At 49.7% G+C, this 20,473-nt stretch overlaps 13 protein-coding genes across 13 annotated transcripts; 5 read left to right on the forward strand and 8 right to left on the reverse strand.

Annotated features, from left to right (window-relative positions):
* Positions 1–41: 41 nt before the first annotated feature.
* On the reverse strand, positions 42–551 carry NEDG_01288 (60S ribosomal protein eL20; the record flags this gene model as incomplete). The annotated part of the gene is made up of 1 exon (XM_067688706.1): positions 42–551. One exon carries the CDS (start codon positions 549–551, stop codon positions 42–44), a length of 510 nt encoding a protein of 169 aa, XP_067543894.1.
* Positions 552–651: 100 nt separating this feature from the next.
* Positions 652–2,265, reverse strand: NEDG_01289 (kinesin family member 3/17; the record flags this gene model as incomplete). The annotated part of the gene is made up of 1 exon (XM_067688707.1): positions 652–2,265. The coding sequence occupies one exon, from the start codon at positions 2,263–2,265 to the stop codon at positions 652–654; it is 1,614 nt and encodes a 537-aa protein (XP_067543895.1).
* A 200-nt stretch (positions 2,266–2,465) lies between these two features.
* On the reverse strand, positions 2,466–2,837 carry NEDG_01290 (DNA-directed RNA polymerases I, II, and III subunit RPABC2; the record flags this gene model as incomplete). Its single annotated transcript, XM_067688708.1, has 1 exon — positions 2,466–2,837. One exon carries the CDS (start codon positions 2,835–2,837, stop codon positions 2,466–2,468), a length of 372 nt encoding a protein of 123 aa, XP_067543896.1.
* Positions 2,838–2,864: 27 nt separating this feature from the next.
* On the forward strand, positions 2,865–5,063 carry NEDG_01291 (uncharacterized protein; the record flags this gene model as incomplete). The annotated part of the gene is made up of 1 exon (XM_067688709.1): positions 2,865–5,063. The coding sequence occupies one exon, from the start codon at positions 2,865–2,867 to the stop codon at positions 5,061–5,063; it is 2,199 nt and encodes a 732-aa protein (XP_067543897.1).
* Positions 5,064–5,119: 56 nt separating this feature from the next.
* NEDG_01292 (uncharacterized protein) lies at positions 5,120–6,028 on the reverse strand (the record flags this gene model as incomplete). Its single annotated transcript, XM_067688710.1, has 1 exon — positions 5,120–6,028. One exon carries the CDS (start codon positions 6,026–6,028, stop codon positions 5,120–5,122), a length of 909 nt encoding a protein of 302 aa, XP_067543898.1.
* A 40-nt stretch (positions 6,029–6,068) lies between these two features.
* NEDG_01293 (uncharacterized protein) lies at positions 6,069–8,492 on the reverse strand (the record flags this gene model as incomplete). Its single annotated transcript, XM_067688711.1, has 1 exon — positions 6,069–8,492. One exon carries the CDS (start codon positions 8,490–8,492, stop codon positions 6,069–6,071), a length of 2,424 nt encoding a protein of 807 aa, XP_067543899.1.
* An 85-nt stretch (positions 8,493–8,577) lies between these two features.
* Positions 8,578–12,243, forward strand: NEDG_01294 (uncharacterized protein; the record flags this gene model as incomplete). The annotated part of the gene is made up of 1 exon (XM_067688712.1): positions 8,578–12,243. One exon carries the CDS (start codon positions 8,578–8,580, stop codon positions 12,241–12,243), a length of 3,666 nt encoding a protein of 1,221 aa, XP_067543900.1.
* A 31-nt stretch (positions 12,244–12,274) lies between these two features.
* Positions 12,275–12,793, forward strand: NEDG_01295 (uncharacterized protein; the record flags this gene model as incomplete). Its single annotated transcript, XM_067688713.1, has 1 exon — positions 12,275–12,793. The coding sequence occupies one exon, from the start codon at positions 12,275–12,277 to the stop codon at positions 12,791–12,793; it is 519 nt and encodes a 172-aa protein (XP_067543901.1).
* A 218-nt stretch (positions 12,794–13,011) lies between these two features.
* Positions 13,012–14,301, reverse strand: NEDG_01296 (tubulin gamma; the record flags this gene model as incomplete). The annotated part of the gene is made up of 1 exon (XM_067688714.1): positions 13,012–14,301. One exon carries the CDS (start codon positions 14,299–14,301, stop codon positions 13,012–13,014), a length of 1,290 nt encoding a protein of 429 aa, XP_067543902.1.
* Positions 14,302–14,314: 13 nt separating this feature from the next.
* NEDG_01297 (frataxin) lies at positions 14,315–14,596 on the forward strand (the record flags this gene model as incomplete). Its single annotated transcript, XM_067688715.1, has 1 exon — positions 14,315–14,596. The coding sequence occupies one exon, from the start codon at positions 14,315–14,317 to the stop codon at positions 14,594–14,596; it is 282 nt and encodes a 93-aa protein (XP_067543903.1).
* Positions 14,597–14,696: 100 nt separating this feature from the next.
* NEDG_01298 (uncharacterized protein) lies at positions 14,697–15,131 on the reverse strand (the record flags this gene model as incomplete). The annotated part of the gene is made up of 1 exon (XM_067688716.1): positions 14,697–15,131. The coding sequence occupies one exon, from the start codon at positions 15,129–15,131 to the stop codon at positions 14,697–14,699; it is 435 nt and encodes a 144-aa protein (XP_067543904.1).
* A 24-nt stretch (positions 15,132–15,155) lies between these two features.
* On the forward strand, positions 15,156–16,910 carry NEDG_01299 (uncharacterized protein; the record flags this gene model as incomplete). Its single annotated transcript, XM_067688717.1, has 1 exon — positions 15,156–16,910. One exon carries the CDS (start codon positions 15,156–15,158, stop codon positions 16,908–16,910), a length of 1,755 nt encoding a protein of 584 aa, XP_067543905.1.
* Positions 16,911–17,163: 253 nt separating this feature from the next.
* NEDG_01300 (uncharacterized protein) lies at positions 17,164–20,154 on the reverse strand (the record flags this gene model as incomplete). The annotated part of the gene is made up of 1 exon (XM_067688718.1): positions 17,164–20,154. One exon carries the CDS (start codon positions 20,152–20,154, stop codon positions 17,164–17,166), a length of 2,991 nt encoding a protein of 996 aa, XP_067543906.1.
* Between the last annotated feature and the right edge of the window lie 319 nt (positions 20,155–20,473).

Below are 20,473 nucleotides of genomic sequence, written 5' to 3' on the forward strand. Positions count from 1 at the left end.
GGGTTATGTTTTATTGAATGGATCTAGCACATCTAGCACCACTACTTTCTAGCAATAGATACGGCCTGGTAGTTGGGGGCGGTGGCTGGCACTCGTTTGTCAAAGAGGGGGTACTTGGGGGCATTGATGACTTGGGCTAGGTCTTTGCTGACTACGTCACACTCAGCTATCTCCTTTACATCAATAATAGTAACACACTCTTGCTTGGCACTGTGTCTTGATCTAAGGTCTTGGTAGATCTTTCCAACGGCTCCGGCTCTGGTAACGGCTCGGATCTCCTTGTGGACGTTGTGCAGGCCTGCAGTTGATCTGTAGACGGCTGAAACGCCAAAAGTTCTTGCTTTTACGTCTGCGTACTGTGCTACTTCTTCAAGCTTGAGGACGACAGCGCTGGTAGACTTGATCTTGTGGGTTTTTCTTAAAAGGCTGAAAGCCTTGCTCTTGGCAAGAATCTCGTTCTTGGCGAACACGTTGCAGATGTAGATCTGTGGTGATGCGTTCGTTTCTGAAGGCTTCTCTGATACAAAAGTGTTGAATTCTCTAAGCTGCATGTCTAGGGTAAAAAAAAATAAATAAAATAGTTTGCTTTTCGGCTTTCGAGGTTTTCGGGGTTTCGGCTTTCGGGGTTTTCGGGGTTTTCGGGGTTGCGGGCTAGTTTTTTGATTCGAGCTGGGCTATTCTAAGCTGGAGCATTCGCTTTTCTCGCTGGTACTCTTTTTTGAGCCTATCAAGCTCTACGGCCATTGTCAGTGTTTGGGTGTCTATGGGTATGGGTGCTCTGGGGTGGGCGGTGGCGCTTGGTTCGGGCGGGCGGCTGAGGAGTGTTTTTATCTGGCTTCTTTGTTGCTGGATGAGCTTGTCCCCTTCCACCAGGTGCTGAAGCAGCGTGGATATGTCGGGAGGCGGCTTTATTATCTCTGAGAAGTACTTTTCCTGTTTTAGAAGATGCTTCACGGAAAGAGCCAATTCTGAGAGCTTTGAGAGGTGGGTGGCTTTGGTTGTTTTGAGCTCGCTGAGTATTTTGCCCAGCTCAGACGACGAGTTTTGGGGCGCTTGTTTCAGGGAAAGGAAAATTTCTTCAAGATCGGTGCTCGCTTGGCGCAGAAGAGTTTTTGATTCGGCTACCAGGCGGTGGGCATCCTTTATCTCTGAAAGAACCTCTCCCGTGCTTTTTATCAGCTTTAAGACCCTTGTTTTGCTTGTTTTTTCTCTACTCCCGGCAGTTGAGTTAACCAGAGGTTTAACCGTTATGTTTTTGGCTCTGTTAGCTAGGTTAAGCGTTGAGAGTGTTTCTTCAAGCCACTGGGGCGCTGAAGACACGGTGCAGACAATCGTGGTGAAGGAGTTGCCCGAAAGCGAGGGCTGGAGAATTCGGGTAAGTTTCGCGTCTCGGTAGGGAACGTGGGTCTGGCCAAGCGAAAGCTTTGAAATCACACTTGTCAGTGCTAAAAGGCTCTTGTTGATGTGCCCCCCCTCTTTTAGCTGCGCGCCCTGGGCCTTTGTTTGCCGGCTTCTCTCAGAGCCTGCCAAGTCAACGAAGGTGGCGGACGAGCGAAGCGTTTGGTGCCCCTGGCGGTGGACGGTCTTTAGCTTCAGCACTGCATGGCTTCGGCTGCTTTCCCTGTTCATTTTGGTGGCTCCAACCTTTCGGCTGCTTTCTCCGGTTAAAAAGACGTTAATTGCTTCATCTACAGTGGTTACGCTTATTTCCTGGGCGTCTTTAACGTAGGTCTCTCCCGTAGGCAGCTCTCGGACCTGGAGACTTTCTGTGGGGTCGCCTAGAAGATCAAAGACGTTTTCGTTGTAGATCTCAACAAAAGAGATAGTAAACTCAAAAGTGCCATCTGCTGCAGATGCAATTTTGAAGATTTCTTCAAGGCTTCTTGGGATAATCCCTGGGTCATAGCTTATCTTTTGTTTTTTGGGATCTGCCCTCTGCCTCCTTTCTCTCGGTGTTTCAATCGTTCCCTTCATGGTGTGTGTCTTTCCCGAAGACGTTTGCCCATACGCAATGATGCAAACGCTCGTTCCGTTAAGAATCTTGGCAATTGTGGGGTGGACGTATGAGAACAGGGCGCCATTGCTCTCCTCCGGGCCAAAGACCCCGTCAAAGAACATCGCCTGGGCTGAGACTTCCAGGCCGCCCGCGCTTAGGTGCTGGATCAACCCTCGCTCTCCCACCTTGCACCAGGCCTCCTTTACGCCCCCCGACCTTTCCTCGGCTGAGAGCGGGCGCACTCTGATGACTGCCTGTATCCTCTCCATATAAAAAGCAATAAAAACACAAAGAGTTAAAGGAGGGACAGGCCAGGCCCCGCCTGCTGGACACCGTATTGCGCATTGGTACTAAACATTTTTATCATTTATCTTACCTGAACCTTATTTGATTAGCGAGTGGCTCAGATCTTGTCTCTAAAGCCCCTGAAAAACAGAGACAAACGGATGCTAGCCTGGGATCCACGCACTCAGTCGTAGAAGTTAATAAGGTCTTTGACAGGCCACTTCTCGTACGTGTTGTCTGGAAGTCTTCTAAGCACAATAAGAGGCGTTTTTTTCTCCCGGAGCTCTTTTTTGGCAATTTCAATGGGGTCTGTTTCGTCGCCGTACTCCACCATGATGGGCGCTGACATGCTTATTTGCTGCGCGCGGATGCCTAGGATTTTGGCTCTTTCAAACTTCGTCATAATTGGGGAGGTGTATCTTTTTTCCGACTCTTTTTCCTGGCGCGGGTCGTGCTTTTCTGTTCCATCGCCATTTTCAAGCAGCACCTCTTCATCGTGTTCCTGGAAGCTTTTATCGTCGCTGCCATAGCTCTCGTGGCTTTCGTGGTCTGACATGTAAATTTGAAAAATACTTTGTTTTCTATGCAGGTGGCTGAGCTTCTAAACAGAGCACAAACAGAAAGCGTGAAAGAATCGAGGGAGGTGCTTGACGAGCTGGAAGCTTTGATAACTGAAGACCCGGAGAATGCTACAGGGACTTTCAGGGAGTTCTGCGAGTGCATAAGCGTGCTTCTTGGGTGCAGGCGAGCCGAGGTGCCAAAATCAATCCTCCAGTTCACCAACGAGCTGCTGAAAAGGCTCAAGCACTCCAAAGAGGGGAGAAACTTCACCCACAACCTGATCAAGTACTTGGTGCGCGGGGTAGACTCCAAGCTTAAGCATACCCGAACCAACAGCCTTATTTTGCTTCGGGGGTGCATTGAGCATCTTGATACGGTCAGTCCGAGGCTGTGGGGTGCCGTTAAGGTGAAAATAGGCGAAAAGCTGTTTGATCGGGAGGTGAGTGTGCGGATTCATGCCGTCCACATCGTTATGCGGTACCAGGAGGGGCTGCTGGACCAGAATCTTCCGTTTTTCAAGCTTTTCAAAGATCTTTTAAGGTACGACCCATCACCAGAGATAAGAAAGCTTATTCTTTCGTCGATTGTTATGAACAGAAGCACGCTCCCAGCCATTGTTTCCAGAGCCTCCGATACGAGCGAAGGAGTTAGAATGACTTTTGTTTCGAGCCGACTTGGGGGGCTGCCGTGGGAGATGCTTACCCTTGAAGAAAGGTCGGCCCTGCTCCAGGCGCTCGAGGAGGAAAGGAGCGAGGAGATCCGGACCAAGTTTCTGCAAAAGTTTGGGGTCATTTTTGAAGAGGTGTTTGAAGGGAAGTTTGAGCGGTTAGTTGCTGGATTCTACCTTGAAAACAGGAAGAACCATTCGTTGGAGCGTCTGCTTAGGTCGCTGATGAAGCAGCACGAGTATGCTGACGGTTTTGGCGAAGAGTTTCTTGAAAGATCAACGCCGTCGCTGCTTTTTCTGATGCGGGTCAGTCTGCAGCACATCGACCAGGAGAGGGGGCGGGACGAGCTGGTGCTTCCAGACGTTGCGGTTCTTCTCAAATCAATCATTGACTCGTCCCTGGCCCTGAGCTCTGGGGACGTTTTTACTGGATCGGTGCCATTTACGCTTTTTTCGCTGCTGGAGTACTACGACGCGTTCCAGACCAAGGAGAGGGGGCTGCTCATCAAGTGTGCCCTCTACATTCTCTCCCAGGACGCAGAGCTTCTTCCAGAGGTCGTGTCAGGCATAGCTGGAATCATTTTAAGGGCATGCAGTGGGTCGCATGATGACAAAATGCTGATTAAGGCGCTGTCGGTTGGAAGAGTGTCTACGCAGGTGTGTCTGGGAGAGGCTCTGCTTTTGCAAGACAACTTTCAGGTAAAAGATTTTCCAACGGTTTTTAGGCTTATTGAAGAAAAAGCCATTGGAAATCTGGGGGCAGAAGACCCAGCCACCAAAAACGCCGCCCTCCGCCTGACCGCCCTTGCAGCCATCCACGGGAACGCTCCAGAGAAGTACGCTGAGCTTCTAAAGCCTGAAGTGCTCCTGGGCTCAGACACGGCGCTACTGGCTGTGGCCGATCTTTCCATCTACTTCAAAGGGGAGAGGGGTATCTTTGAGTGGCTCTATGCGCACCTGGAAGAAGAAGAAGCCAACCACTCGCCAAGCAGCGACCGAGTCATCACCAAGCTGCTTCTTTCCGAGCTGCCAACCCCAGAAGAATCAGAGTTTTTTATCTCCCAGGTAGTAAAAAGGTTCTACTCAGAGGAGACACACAACGAGGACGCGCAGTACCTCCACGTCTTCTTCCACGAGTACTTCCGAAAGAAGCCCTGGATTGTTTTCTCTGTTCACAACCAAATTGTCTCAGAAATAGTTCATTGGAAAGTGTTCAACGACCAAATTCTGTACTGGTTTGGATTTAGAGAGGACAAAACCTACACGGAGGGAGACTTTCTTTTACTGGCGCTTTCTTCGGCTCTGAAGGCGGCCAAGGCCCTGGTAGAGACGGATGTTTCAAAGAAAGAGGCGAGAGAGGGGATTCAGCGGCACATGGACCTTCTAGGTAAGGTTTCAGCGCTTCCGTACACCCTCACCGAGCTATCCCGCGCCAAGGCGGTGGAGCTATCGAGCGGTCTAAGCAAGCGAACTGCCAAGATCCTTCCAGACAACGAGATTGTAAAAAACCTTCTATTTGATTTAGTCAGTGGAAAGGGAGCAGCACCTGAATAATAAAAGTTTTTCATCGAAAACCCGAAAACCCGAAAAAAACTTGAAAGCGTTTATTCTTAGACGACCAACTTGATTACACGGGTATTAATGGAGACATCATGGACACCATAGATGGCTTTTTTCTCCTCCTCTTTCCAGATGTACATACCGAAAAGAATCTTGCTGGTGGTTTCTGCACCCGTCGTTGGGTGCTTGTTGACAACAACAATGCTAGCAACACTCTTTCCAACAACACTGTCCTTTTGAATGCCAGCGCTGGCGATGGCTTCATCAACCTGTTGCAAAAACACATCCTCTCCCTCAGTTGGGACGTATTGCACAATGGTGGCTGGGTTTTCAACTATACTTGCGCCCTCCAGACCCAGCATCATTTCTTGGGTCTGGGTCTCAGGTTCGGTGCTGGGTACAGCCACTGCCTCGACCTCAGTTTTGGTGCTGGGTACAGCCACTGCCTCGGCGTCGGTCTCAGGTTCGGTGCTGGGTACAGCCAAGGCCTTGGCGTCGGTCTCAGGTTCGGATACAGCCACAGGTTCGGCTTCTTCAGCTACTTCGGCTTCTTCACTCTTTACCACATCTACATCCTCTTTGCCTATGACCCCTCCGTCATTGAGGCTTTGAGCACTGGAGGTGTCATCTCCAAAAAGATCCATGATAGTAAATTCTGCGTGGCCTAGATCACTGCTGTCAGTTTCCTCATCCTCGTCGTCCTCGTCGTCCTCGTCGTCGTTCTCCATGGAAAGTAGCTGGGCAATCACTGGGTTTGATTTTAGGGTCTTCTTTCCCTTGGTTGCGGTTAGTTTGAGGCCTTCTGTGGCCGCTTTTGGGACTTGTTCTAGTGCTTTGGTGACAATCTGGATGACTTTCTTGTCATTCTTTTTGCCGACCTTGGCATTCTTGGGAAGCTCTTTGCAGAAAGCTCCAGTAAGGGCTAGAACGGCAATGAGTGCTACAAAACTAATCTTCATGCTTCATCTCTTTACACCTCTATTTATGTGTTTATTCGCATTAGCTTGTATTGGGATAAAGAAATAGATGCCGGTCTAGAAGGTCTTTTTCGGGGTCTGGGGACGTCTCGATTATTTGCTTGATTTCATCTGCTAGCTTGCCCCCTTCCAGAGTTGTGCACTCCAGGGTTGTTGTGTGTGCCAACCTGAATTTGTAAACCGTTTTTTCGTTTTCAACCCTGAAAGTTTCCCCAAAAAGTGCCACTCTTTCCCGTTCAAACAGGCCGCCTATTCTCTCAAGGAAGAGCGACAGTGCCGAGAGGGGGAACACCAGGGCGTTGCTGCTTTCCCTGAGCTGGTCAATGTCTGAGAAAACCCCGCCGAAGGCCTGCGACCTTCCCGTCCACCGAAGCTCAATTGTATCTGTTACGGTGTAGACAACGGCGATGCCACAGGTTTTGGCCAGTGACCCCCCAAGAATGCCGTTGACCCGGACTGTGCTGATAAGCCTGGGCATAAGAAGCACGTTTTGGAGCTCAAATATTTGCGAAAAGCCCAGAATGGTGGTGCTTCGCAGGGCGGCATTGGCCCAGGCGCTAACAAGCAAGTGCTCGGAGGTGCAGTGGATGGCTCCTTTGGTGTACGCCAGCACAAGCTGCACCTTATCTTCAAGAAGTACCATTTCGTTTTCAGTGCTGTTTTTCGGGTGGTTGATTGAGCCTGAAAGAATCATCTGTTTGTACCTCTTGGGGAGGACAAGCATGTGCTTTGAGAGGATCCCAAGCACCACCACGCCCGTCCAGACAATTCTCTGGATTTCTTCTTTGCAGAGCTTATCTTTAACATTGATTTTGGGCCCAATAATTTCGGTCAGGTTTTTTTCGTTATCTTTGCCTTCAATGGTCACACTCAGTGCCTTGCAAACGATTAGCTCTATGTTCTTGTCTAGGCTGATCATTCCTTCAATCCCCTTCACCATCCATATGGCCTTATACGCACTAATTAGAGAAAGCATCTGCCTGGGTCTTTCCGTAAGCATCTGGATCAGGTGTTTCGGGCTATGGGTGGTTGATATGCCTCCCAGCCCAAACACTGCACCTGAAAGTGTTCGGGGGGCTGCCGATGCACTTGGCAACAGAACGTGGAGCTCTTGGGCGTGTGGCGTGGTCCCTGACCATTTTCCAAAGAAGACTCTTGGCGCGGCGAAGTGCCCTTCGCCCCAGGCCAGTGCCAGGTAGTCATTGCTCGCGTCTCGGATGAGTATGTTTGTTTGAACGACTTTTTCTTGGACCAGCACGTTGGCTTTTTCTTTGATGATCACCCCGGGGGTGTGGGTGTGTGTCTCGACCCGGGCCTGGGTTATTTCCCGGTTAAGGTCTCGAAGGGTGGAGAAGGTGCCCCCCCGATAGAACAGGCCCTTTTCCGCGGTGAACGATGCATGGGGCGAGTAGGTCTTTTGGATGAGGGCGTCTATCTCCGAGAACACGTGGCTAAGTATCTCCTCTTTAAAGACTTGGGTCTTGTTTTGGTGGTGGAAGAGGCAGAAGATGGAAGGACCGTTCCAGTTCTTATTGATCCCCACTTCTAGTTTTATTATTCCAAGCATGGTAACAACAAATTCTTTCGATGTGCCCGATATGGAAATTTCAAATGTTTTTTTTTCGGCTGCTTCTTTCAGGGTTTTGAAGATTTCCTCAATCTCCAGAAGAACCTTCACGTACTTGGTTGCCTCCACCAGCTCTTTGAGCATGTTCCCCCCTCTGATCACTTTGGGTGAGATAGGCTTTGCGTCGTACTCGATTGGCTCAATGGAGACAAGGTGCCACTGTGGCTCGTCAATGGATGCGTGCAAGAAAAGCGTGCTTTTGAACCCGTAGGACCGGAGAATCAGCCTGCCCTCGTCAAAGGTAAAAGAAATGTCCTGGCTTTTCCAAATTCCTGATTTTTGGATGTGGAGGCGCAGAAGCTGCTCTATCCGCACAAATGCGGTCTGGGTGCTTGGGGCCGGTGCGAATGTTTTGGCCAGCACCAATGCCTCGGATGGAAAGTCTACCTCCTGCCGGAAAAAAACGTCCAGGGCTCTGGAGACGTCAAAGCTTGAGCTTGTTTGCATTTTTAGCTCGCCACACTTGTAAACCAGCTCATCTGCCAGCTGTTCCTGGTCGGTGTTGTACTTTTGCAGCCTAAACGTCTTGGTTTCAAGAAGTTCCAGTTTTGGGATGTACTTGGAAGAAAGACTCAGGGTAAGCATCTTGATCAGCTCATTCGACTCGTTGGTGTAGAGACGAATGATTCTTCTTCTTTTTTCTTGTTCTTTGGTGTCACTGGTGAGTATGCCATAAATCGAGTTAAGTAAGAACTTCATTTTCTGGCGAATCATCAGACTAAGGCTCGTTTTAGGACATTCGTTAATTGAAAGAGCTGTCTTAGGAAGATGAAGAATCAAGCTGTCTTTAGTGGAAACAAGAGGAATTCGCACCTTCATCTAAGCCAATTAAAAAATGTACAAATAAATAAGACGTGTGTGGGCGTGGTTTGGGTGTTTTTGGGATGTTTCAGGTGGGTTCGGGATGTTTCCATTTAAAACACTGAGCAAGGACTCGGAAATGAAGGAAACAATGGCAGCACTGAATCCTAGGGCAGAGAAAAGCGGGCACGTCATCAAGGAAAAGCATTCAAAAACAAATGACATCTCAGTGAAGGATGGCCACCCTGTTCAGGAGGAAGAAACCCGAACTAAGGTAACAATAGATATTGACAAAAGAAAACCTACCATTGAAAAAATCGGAAAAGACTTTCTAAAGAGCCAGGACGCACTCTACGGAACCACCATGGCACAGAAACAAGTGTCTGCAGGCAAAACACCCCCGGGCAGCTCCAAAAAAAATGCCAAGCCAAAGAAAAGCCACATTAAGCTCTTGGGGGAGGCAGACGACCTAATGCAAAAGCTAACCATCAGATACTTCAAAAACAAGAACTACGAAAAAACGGTGAAAAAGTTTGTTGGCGTCCTGAAAGACCTAGATGCTACCTCTATCCAGAACATCTTTCTTCAGATGCTTGGCAATAGCGACTCCCCATATGTGTTCCTGTACATTATTTCAGAAATGAAAGACTTGCCTGTTTTTCTCTCAGATGCCTGCGTGGGGCGGCTAATCCTCTTTGTTCGGACACTCAGGGACGTCTACACCGACACCATCCCCGCCTTTCAGGTGGTAAAAACCTTCTTTGAGAAGTATGCCATGCCCGACGTAATGATAGAGAATGCCTTTGCCCTTATGTCAGAGTTTGAGATAACCGCCAGTGTTAGAGAAATGTTTGTGTTCCTATATGGCAAAACACACGTCATCAACTACTACAAAGAACTGGCTCAGGGCGTGTTTGCGCTCGGTGTTGACCGAAGACTCCTGTTTGCTCTCATTGCCACCATTGACGACCTAAACATCACCAAGCCCGTGCTGTCCCACGTGTTTGCCAAAGCCACTCAGTACATGAACAGCCACACAGTCGATAGAAACAGCATCGTTATTGGCCGGTGTATTTGGGCCCTGGGTGCCGTGCACACCGATGCGTTTGAAAGCGACTTTGGCCTGGTTCTGTCGCTCTTTTCCTACTTTTCGAGCGTTTTCACTGAGCAGGCCTGTGAGGCCTTTACTCCCGAGGCCATGCTCGAAATGGTTGACGTTCTGGAGCTTCTCTCAAACTCGATTTTGAAGAGACCTGTTCACACCCAGGGAGGCTCCATTGACTCAACCAAGATAGACAAGTACACCAAGAAGTCCCCAACCAAGAAAACTGCCAATCAAGCCGCTATCATCCCAGAAACAAGTCCGGGAAAGCAGGCAGGTTCGGGGACAGGTTCAGGTTCAAGTTCTGAAGAGGAGTTGGAAGGGGCAGATAAGGCCCAGGCACGCTCAAAACCTGCGGCAGAGAGAGATGAAAAAGTTTTAGATATCAAGATCAGCTCTGCCAAGCTAAAAAACTTTGTTTCGATCTTTGAAGGTATCTACACTGACAGCGCCACTACAATCAATGACATCCTGAAATGGACGAAAAGACCCACCTACGAACGAGTCCTCCTGCTTATTTCTCTCATTAAGCTAACACATCTGCTAATCTACCTCTCTTACATCTCTGGAACACCGATTGTTCCGTACAAGGACCATTACGACCTAATTGTCTCGGCTGGCCTCCCTAAGGACTCGCACGACAAGAAAGAGGCCGAAGTAATTGCAGTTCTTCTTCTGCCGCTTCTGGCTGAGAAGTGGAACACCCTCGGGTTTTTGGTTAAGGAAGGAACCCACGCCCCGCCCCCCACACTGCTTGCCGAGGACATCGAAAAAGCCAGATCGCCTATTTCCATATTTAGAAAAATTGCTGATAGTATTGACTATTTCAGCCATCCTCCTGTTTCCTCAATGCTCTCCAACGGACACGTTCTTGATGTTATCTTCCTTATCACCCTCCCAAAGTATGTGGCCAACCCTCTTTTCAAGACCTCTCTCAGAACCACTGTTTCCGTACTCATCACCCGCTGCAAGAAGGAGGCCCTGGGCCTGCTGGTCCGAAGACTGATTGAGCTAGATAGCTTCTACACCGGTGCCCTGAAAAAAAGAGGCAGCAAGGCCCCAAGAAACCCCGAAAAGTACATTGAGGTAAAAAACGATCTCAGAAAAACCGTTGCTTCACTGTTCTTAACTGAGATAGACCTAACCACCGAAACCACAGTCTCACAGTCCACCTCCACCTCCAAGGACAAGGACAAAAAGAAAGCAGAGAAAGGGTACGACAAGATAGACATAAGCCTGATCCAAAAAAGAGTCTTCAACCCCGTTACACACGAAGAGGACTACAAGGTCGTTGAAGAGATTTCTTTTGTCCGGGTAGGCACCCCAAAGTACCAGGAGGATAAAGATGCCCGCTCCTTCCTAAAGCATGCCAAAGAAGGCACCCGTGTGGATGAAAAGCGAAGAGACATCATCTTACAGTTTCTCAAAGGGATCAACGACCCAGCCATTACCGAGCCCTTCATCAAAGCACTTACCAAGCTCCCTAAGTCGGTGACTCTTGAAGAGACCATGCAGGCGTACATCCTCAAAGTACTTATTTCTCTTAGAAACAAGCTAACCATCTCAGAGGAAACAAACCAGCAGATGCAGGAGATGGCCTATGCCCTGGACGAATCAGCAACCAACCCAAAGATCAAGGAGTATGCCAAGCTTCTCTATGCCGCGTGCCAGGAGTACAGCACCCAGGACAAGCCCATAGATGCCTCAACATATGACGGTCTTACCCTGGCCCTGCTTATCTACATTACCACTAAGAAGGGAGACCTGCAACAGCTGAAAGATGGTTTCTTCAAGCTCTGCTACACTGTGGAGGAGAAGCAAAGAAAAGAGCTTCTTCTGTTGTTTACACAGGCTGGCGTAGAAACAACCAACGATCTTTCCTTAATTGTTCCAAAGGTTCTTATCCGGTACAAAGAAACAGTTGAAGGCCTAGACAAAGCACCACCCTCTTCCATAGAGAAGAAGGACAAGGGTAAGGGCGGTGCTAAGGATGAGGACAGTGCTAAGGCCAGTGCTAAGATCAGTGCTAAGGATGAGGACAGTGACAGTGATAGTGCTAAGGCCAGTTCTAAGACCAAGGGCAATGCTAAGGCCAGTTCTAAGACCAAGGGTAAGGGTAAGGATGAGGACAGTGATAGTGCTAAGACCAAGAGTAAGAGTAAGAGTAAGGGTAAGGGTAAGGGTAAGGATGAGGACAGTGACAGTGATAGTGACAGTGCCAAGACCAATGCTAAGACCAAGGGTAAGACCAGTGCTAAGGATGAGGACAGTGACAGTGACAGTGACAGTGCCAAGACCAGTGCTAAGGATGAGAACAGTGACAGTGACAGTGACAGTGACAGTGCCAAGACCAGTGCTAAGGATGAGGACAGTGACAGTGACAGTGACAGTGCCAAGACCGGTGCTAAGACCAGTGCTAAGAGTAAGAGTAAGAGTAAGGGTAAGACCAGTGCTAAGGATGAGGACAGTGATAGTGCTAAGACCAAGAATAAGAGTAAGAGTAAGGGTAAGGGTAAGGGTAAGAGTAAGGGTAAGGATAAGGATAAGGATGAGGACAGTGACAGTGACAGTGACGACTCGAGCAACACTAGCACCACTATCAGTACCAACCCAAAAAAGCACACTGACTCAAAGCCTAAGCACACCGACTCAAAGGCTAAGCACTAAATATTTATGCTATTCTGTTTTTCTATTTGTAATGAGTGGGTGCAACATAGTGAAGGGGCTTGCTATAGTCGGGGAGAACGGAGCAAGACTCCTGGGAACCCCGCTTGTGGTGGGCAGTGAGGTAAAGGATATGGAAGTAAAGATGTTCAGCAAAGCAAAAGAAACTGAAGGAAGCATTCTCTTGTTCGACGACTCGCTTGTTCTGTATAAGATTGTTGAGGACTTGTGCATTATTCTCTATGCGCCAATTGAAGAAAACGAAATAGCTCTGTCCAATGCGCTGGATGCCTTCTACACGGCCTGTGTGAAAGTGATTAGAGGACCGCTGTCCCAAAAGTCTCTGGCCAAACACTATGATGAGGTCTTCTTGCTTATTGACGCATTCATTTACAAAACCATTCTCATAACAGACAGTGCAGCAGATCTAATCGAAAAAGTGCCCAAGCGATCGTTTGAGGGGCTTGATGGCGCCATTCAAATGCCGACCAAGTTCTCTAGCGTCTTTAAAAAAGCACAGAAGTCATTCCCTACCTCGTGGTTCAAAATGTGAGCAGCAAAGGGGCGGCCTGTGATTACCAAAACCAATAAGACAACATGATGCTTTTTCAAAATTTGGGTTTCTTATATAGTCCGCTAATCAAATAAGGTTCAGGTTTGGGCTGGGACCTTGAACTGGGACCAAGCGTGGGGACCTTGAGCTGGGGGTCCTTTATTGTTTACTGGCCTGCCCGGTCCCAGCAGCACCCGTCTGTGCAGCAGCCGGGCCACCTAAATATAGGAAGATAGCTCTGCACTCCGGTACTCGTCAATCACCCACTGCAAGGTTTCTCTGGCCGGCTCAAACTCGTCAATGTGGGAGGAGCCCTCTCGTTTGTACATGTCCAGAAAGGCGTTCCTTTTCTTGAGCCGGTCGTACTGCGTGCCTATTTTCTGAAGAGCTCGGGCGAATCCAGTCGTGTTTGATAGCATCAGCCCTGAAATGCTGCTTTCAGGCGACTTTCCCACTGCCACCTGGATGCTTGGCGGGGCCCAGGGCGCAAAGCGCAGGCTGCCCCTCTGCCGCAGGCGGAGCAAGCTCTTCTCAATCTCGGCCGGCTCAACGCCGGCCATTATGTTCAGCGCCGAGAGCACACAGTTGCTTTCACTCTCCTCAAAACTTACCAGCCTTGATTTCGGGAGCATAAGCCGCCTCTGCACGTCTAAACAGGTGGTTTTCCGCAGCACCCCAGCCCCCGCCTCAACGAAGGGCGAGTACGAAGGCACCAGGAAGTGGCACCCCTTCACAGGCGATGCCAGCGTCAGCAGCGTTGAAATGTCGCTGAACCGGCTCCCTGGAAACCGCAGCGTGGACGTAGCTGTGGCACTCACCAGCGACGCCAGCCTGTTGGTGTGGGAGAACGTGGGCGAGCTAACTTTCAAGGAGTCTCCAACTGCCCGGGCCAGGGCTCCGTTGTCCATCGCAATCACCCCGTCTGCACACTCCTTCAGCCTGTTCATGGTCAGCACCGAGTTGTACGGCTGTACCACCGCATCGCTCATTTCTTCGTTGTTTGGAAAGATGGATACGGTAGTGATGCTCTTTTTGGGCATTCTTTCTTTTATCTCTTCGAGAAGAAACGACCCTAGCCCTGAGCCTGTGCCCCCGCCTACTGAGTGGAAGAGAATGAAGCCGTCTAAAAAGTCGCTGCTCTCCGCCTCTCTTTGGATCATCTCTAAAAGCGCTTCGGCGTTCTCTTTGCCTCGCTGGTAACCACTGGCCCAGACGTTGCCAGCCCCTCCCCCATCACTGCCAATGAAAACGTTGTCTCTGCTGAAAAGGTTGGGTCTTTCTGCCGTAATTGAGCCAATAACTCGCGGCTCCAGGTCAATAAGCAGGCCCCTGGGGAAGAACCTTCCATCGCAAGACTCATAGAAAAAGACATCTTTTCGGTCGCCAGTTACAGGTGTGACTATCTCTCCCTCTGAAGACACTCCGTGCTCCGATCCTATGCGGTCCCAGAACTCTGCTCCTATTTGGTTGCCACACTGTCCTACCTGCAGCGTTATAATGCTTCCCATAAAATTATTTTTTATGGAGCCACTGGTCTACAATACTCTCTCTAAGTCTGCTCTCTTCAGAATCTTTGAATCCCTGGATCGTCTTTATTCCTCGGTTTCTCTGAACAATGGCGTCCTAAAAGCGGAAATACCAAAGATCGGAACGTATATTGTTAATAGACAACCTCCCAAACAGGAAATGTGGCTGTCTTCCCCACTTTCAGGCCCCCACCACTTCAAGTATCAGAATAGCCGCTGGGTATCTTCTTCTGGCCAGGACCTGATGAAAGTGCTATCCAAAGAGCTATTGATCTGATGCCGCAATCAGGTTTTTTCGGGCTTTTTTTCGGGCTTTAATGTTCGGGTCGGGGTGTTCGGGTGTGTGAGCTTTCAGCCCAACCCTACTCCACCCCACCCTACCTCTTCTGGGTGCTTGGTCGTTTGGTCTGGGCAGAGAAGCTTCTTTGGGCCAGGCCAGTTAGTTCGTAGTAGATAGTGACGGGAACAAGCAAAAGGATAAAAAAGGCTTTCTTGCCAGCGAGTTTGCTCGATAGCTTTACTGCCAAAGAAATGAAACACGTATCTTTTAAAATGTGTGACATACCTCTCGATGACAGATCGAGGCCCTCACTCCTTATTTCTACCTTGCCCCCCGTGGTCACTACGCTTGGGCCTGAGAGCTTGAACATGAGCCCCAGCATAGACGTCTCGATAAACAGTGTTGTAAGAAGAACGCCAAGGGGTATCTTAATTAGCTTGGCTAGGACATTGGCCACGGCCACAGCTATAATCATTCTCTTCATGACTGCTGTGTTGTTTAGGACTCTTTTCTTAGCTGCTTCCTGGGACATAAAATTCTTTGTTTTAGTTTTTTAATGAAGGTGAAGTTCACATCAACAGCACTCTCTTCATCTGAAAAGTCGCTAATAGCAAAAATCTTTGCCAACACGTCCTTCGTACTTGAAGAGAGCATGAGCGTTGAAAGCAGCTACCTCCTTTCGTATAAAAGCGTATGTACAGAAAAAAAGGCGCTGGCAGACAAATGGGGCATTCCGGCAATCAGTGTGCTCTGGGTGTATGAGTCGCTCAGCGAAAAAACCATTCTTAGCTACCGGCTGAAAAAATACGATGGGTGCATCTTTTCCACCTCAGGGATCACCAACCCCATCTTTATCAACTACTACAGGCTGTTGGGAGGTCACTTTTCCACGGAGCTCAACAGATACTGTGACTTTTTGGTGGTCAAGTCCCTGGAGCACAGCAGCAGCAAGGTAGAGTATGCAGAGGACAACAGCATTGGCGTTGTGCCGGCCGAAGAGGTCTTCTATGAAAGAAGCCGGGGCAACCGGGAGATTGTTTATGACACCTTCAGCCAGGACGTCTTGGAAGAAGAGCTCTTTAACGGCATTGTTTTTCTAATCGAAGGGGTCTCAGAGATTGCTAGGCTGGTGCGGTGCAAGGTCATTGAGTATGGTGGAAGCCGTGTAGAGAGGGAGGGAAGCGACACGCACTACGAAGTTTACTTTGGAGGGTCCAGGAAGGGGAAAAAGGCGGTCTGGTACCACTGGGTGCTTGATAGTATCGAGCTGGGAACGCTTCTCTCGCCAGAGCCCTACCGCATACCTGCGCACCCGGCGCCAGAGCTGCCACTGGCGCGGTGCACCGTGTTCATTGGCGTCTGCCGGGAGGAGGCGATAAAAACCCGGAACAAGGTCTTGGCCCTTGGCGGGGAAGTGACCCAGCAGATAAACAGCCAGGTCACCCATTGTATCATAGAAGATAAGAAAAGCCTATCACGAATCAAGATAAAAGAGATAGACAGGTACAAAATAAGCATTTGCACCCTAGAGTGGCTCAACCAGTGCATCTACCACCTGAAAAGGGTCAAGGAGGGAAGGTTCCACGTTCTTTGCTCGGGACAAGAGATAAAACACACGCCCCTCCCAATCACCGATGAAAACCGGCCAGAGCCCAGAACCACCATTCGCATCCAGCCAAGCGCCTTCACCGGGTGGGTGGTCCAGTTCTCAGGGGTCAGCGAGGGGCTGAGGGCCGAAGCCGCCAGAGTTTTTGAAACCAAGGGCGCCGTGGTGGTAGACTCCCAGGTATACTCCACCAAGTGCACCCACATGGTCATTGGTGTGGTGAACGTTTCGCTCAAGTTTCTTTCGTCAGTTGCCACGGGGACATATCTTCTGGACTACAGCGTGGTAGATGACCTGAAGAGCAACACCTTCACCACCGAGGCCGACTACGCCCTTAGCTCAGCCAGGATCCGGGCCGATGCAAGAAAGCTGGAGCACCTTGTTAAGCAGCTAACACTTGCCGCAAAAGAGTGGAGAAAGGTCAAGGCCCAGACTGGGAAAGGGGCGTTTAACAACTGGAAGGTTACCGTGCTGGCCGAGAAGGACCGGGCAACAATAGAGCAGCTAATCACGAATGGGGATGGCCAAATCCTTGCAGATCCCGATCCAAGCACGCGTCTTTTCATTGACAAAGAAACCACCGCCCCAGGCAATCTCCCAAACGATACCATCCAGATGAAAGACATTCTTAAGTATCTAGTCAAAGCACATGCCAATGCGCATGCCAAAGCATCCGTCCCGCCGCCATCTGGCCCAAACCAATAAATAGACACCACCACATTTCCAACGGTCCCCAGCACCCCGAAATTCTCGGCAACCCAAAAACCCGACAACCCGAGAAAACCCGACAAAACCCGAAAACCGAGCACAAATAATGACTTTTTTTTATTGCTAAGGAGTATCCTTCACCGCTTGACAATAACTGAGAAGATCAGCATGCCCCTGCGCAAGGACGGCATTTTGTCTTGAGAAGAACAGGGGAAACCCTTTACATCCAAATTCCTTCGTTTTAGGTGGTCTATGTCTCTATAATGGCATGTACGGTGGTGTGTGGGGAGTAAACCAAGTGTGGGACAAGCTTTGGGGTAATTACAATGATTTGTCTCTGCAGGCGGGCCTGTGGGCCAAGCAAAAGCCCGTGAATGCTTCTTTCGTGGTCTGCGTCCATTCCTTGGTTTACTTCATCTACCAGGGAAAATGGAGAGTTAGTGAAGGACTGCATTGCCAGGAGGTAGAGAATGATTGAAACGCTTTTTTCTCCTCCGCTTTGCCTCCCGGCAGATAGAGCCGCGAGAGCGCCTTCAGCCCTGAACTGCACCTTAAGCAGAAGCCTCCACTTTCTGGGAGAGGCCGAGTATTCCACAGACAGGGCCACTTTGGCAGACACAGATGCAAAAAGATCTTGAAGACGACAGTTGAGACATTCGACTGTTTCTTCTATTTCTGTTTTTATCTCTTCTTCCAGGTGCTTCTTTTTGCTGGCTGTATTTGCCTCTTGTTTCTCTGAAGCTGCAATGAGAGACTCCTGGGTCTTGACCGCGCCCTTGCATTTGTGGTACTCTTCAATCGAGGACTCGTCAACCACTGAGAGCTCGATTTTTGCCTTTTCCTGTTCAAGAAGTATGGTTAGGGACGGGGTATCTGATGGAAGCGTTTTCATCAGCTCTTTGGTTTCAGGTGTCTCTACTTTGATGATTTCGCGTGCTTCTTTGAGCTTGCGTTTGGCATCTTGTTGGTGGGTGGCAGCTTCAACCTCCACTTGAGAAAGCTGCACCTTGAGGCTGGAGAGGGTTTGGTAAAAAGCATGGAGTTCTCTTTCTTCTGCTTTAAGCAGCGTTTCTGCTTCAAAGGTTGTTTTTGAGCGGTCCACAAGTTCTTTGAGGGCATCTATCAAGTTGAAGATTGAAAGCTTGTGAAACAGGCCTTGCTCTTTTTTGAGGAGCACTGTCCACTCCTTTTCTTCCTGTTCCCTTTCACCGTGGAAGAACTCTATCTCCTGCCTGGCCTCCTCTGAGCGCTCAACCATTATTTGGTGGGCGCGTTTTTGTCTTTCGTAGCGGTCGGCTTCTTTCTCGTCAATGTCTTTGGTAGCTCTCAGTTCTTTAATTCGGGCTTCAAGAGAGACCTTGGCTCGGATGGCGCTTTCTCTGGCCAGCCGCCGCTGGTCTCTCTCTTCTTTCAGGTTCTCCAGCTTTTGGACAAGGCCGCTGTTTTCGGGCTTGCTGTCCAGATCAATGCCTTTCCCCATTGGTGAAATCACCAGGGTGGTGTCTGTAGTGTATTTTGATCGTTTTATCTCGATCACTCTTTTTTGTGAGATAGCTCGAACGACTTTTGGGTGGAGAGAGAAAAACTCTGTCTCGTCGATGTATGCACGCGTTACTGGAATGAGAGACAGCTTGGCAAAAACGTTTAGGAACTCGTGCACTGCCGGGGGAGCGGTGAGGCACTCTGAAAGATAGGCCATCTCAAACTTGCTGTCAATTGGCAGGCGCTCAGGCAGCTTGTACGTGCTTGGCTGCTTTTCCACGACATTGACCGCTAGCTGGTGTGTTTCTTTAAACTCTTTCACAAACGCCTGGAAAGACTCTTTGCTGTGGCAGACAAAGGTTGTTAGGGCGTGCAGGCTCAGCTGGCTGGAAAGCTCTGCTGAGAACTCTGCTTGGGTAATTTGGAGGGTCAAAAAGGCTGGAAGGTCCACTTCCCAGGCCTGGCTGGACTCTTTCATAAGCACAACTGCCGTGTAGGTGTCTCTGTGCAGCAGTTTTAGCTTTTCTAACTGCCGCTCTTCTTTTTCCTCTTCTTTTTTGATAAGAAGCTCGGTGCTTTTGATGGCGGCCACCCCGATCGCGTTGTGCGCCTGCCACTCGCTTTCTTTCACCAGCTCTTGTCGGTAGGTCTGCTCCAAGGCCGATAGCTCGCTTTGATGTTCGGCGGTAAACTCTTGGGCCGGCGCTGCTCGCGCCTGGAACGATGTTTGGTGGGCTTGGATCTCCTCCCTTTCTTTTTCCAGGGAGGCGATCTTTTCATCAAGAACGCTGATTTTGCGTGTGGCTGCTTCTGTGTCGTCCTCCAGGGCCTTGATGCTTTGGATTTGGGCTGTAAACTTTTCGGCGCTAAACGTCTCTGATAAGGTCTGCGGCGCTTTGTTTTGAAGCTCGTCCTTGTGCTGGCTGTACTCCTTCTGTTTGCACCTGGTGGCTTCACTCTGCTGCCCAACCTCTTCTTTTAGCTTGGCTATTTCTTGGGCAGCTGTGTCGTACCTGGCCTTCAGGGCGGCATACTCCACCCATTTGATCTTTCCCTGGAGAAGAGTGATGGTCTCTTTGCGGCGGAGCAGGTTTTTCAGCTTTTCAGACTCTTCCTCAAGCACGCTAAGCTCCCTCCGCTTTTCCTGCACCTGGGCCGTTCGCACCGCTAGAGCCTTCTTGTGCTCGGCGTGCTGGTCATCCAGAGCCTCCAGCTCTTTCTTCTTAGCTAGCACCCCTGGTAGACAGGTTTTAAGCGTGGTTTCCAGCTGTTCCTCTTCCGAGAGGGTGGAAAACTCCATTACTCGGTCCTGTGGAAGAAACTGTCCTAGATTGTCGATACAGATGCCCACGGCCTGGGTTATCTTTTTCACTTGCTGAATGGTCACTGCCTGCTGGTTGATTTTGAAGAAAGACCCGTTCGATGCAATACTTCTTGTAATCTGGAAAACAAACTCTTCTCCATCCCCTAGATTTGGAAACACTGCACCAAACTGCCCAAGTACGTCTTTCTGGTCCACAACCACCTCCAAACCAATTACGGCCCTGCTCTCTCCAAACCGGATAAATTCGTGGACTGGGTGGGTTTTCCCCATGGTTTTGCTGCTCCCCCCAAGCACCAGGGCAATCGCGGCAGCAACCGTGCTCTTCCCCGACCCGTTCCGCCCAATAATCATGTTCCCATACCTTGTGAACGTAAACACCACTCTTTTGTACTTTTGGAAGTTGTCCAGAGTAAGCGTGCGGATGTATGCTCCCATGTCTGACTTAAGAATTTGCAAAAAAAGAACACTCTGTTGATCTAGGGCCGCTCCTAAAACCACTTTGCTTGGCGGCAAACATTCAACCCAAAACTTGCCAAATCTCAAACTAGATAATTATTGGCTATCTCTCAGGTATGCAAAGGAGGGGGGGTTTGGCAGGAAAGGAAATTGAATCTTCCAAGCCCCGGCCCACTCCAAGCACAGCCACAGCCACAAGCACCGGTGGCCCAAACCACCACCCGGACACTGTCCGGGGCAGTAGACACCCGGGCACTGGTTGGCTCAAAGAACCAACTACCCAATCGCTGTGCCGCTT

This window comes from Nematocida displodere (genome assembly GCF_001642395.1).
Source record: "Nematocida displodere strain JUm2807 chromosome Unknown 4, whole genome shotgun sequence".
NCBI classification, from domain to species: Eukaryota; Fungi; Microsporidia; genus Nematocida; species Nematocida displodere.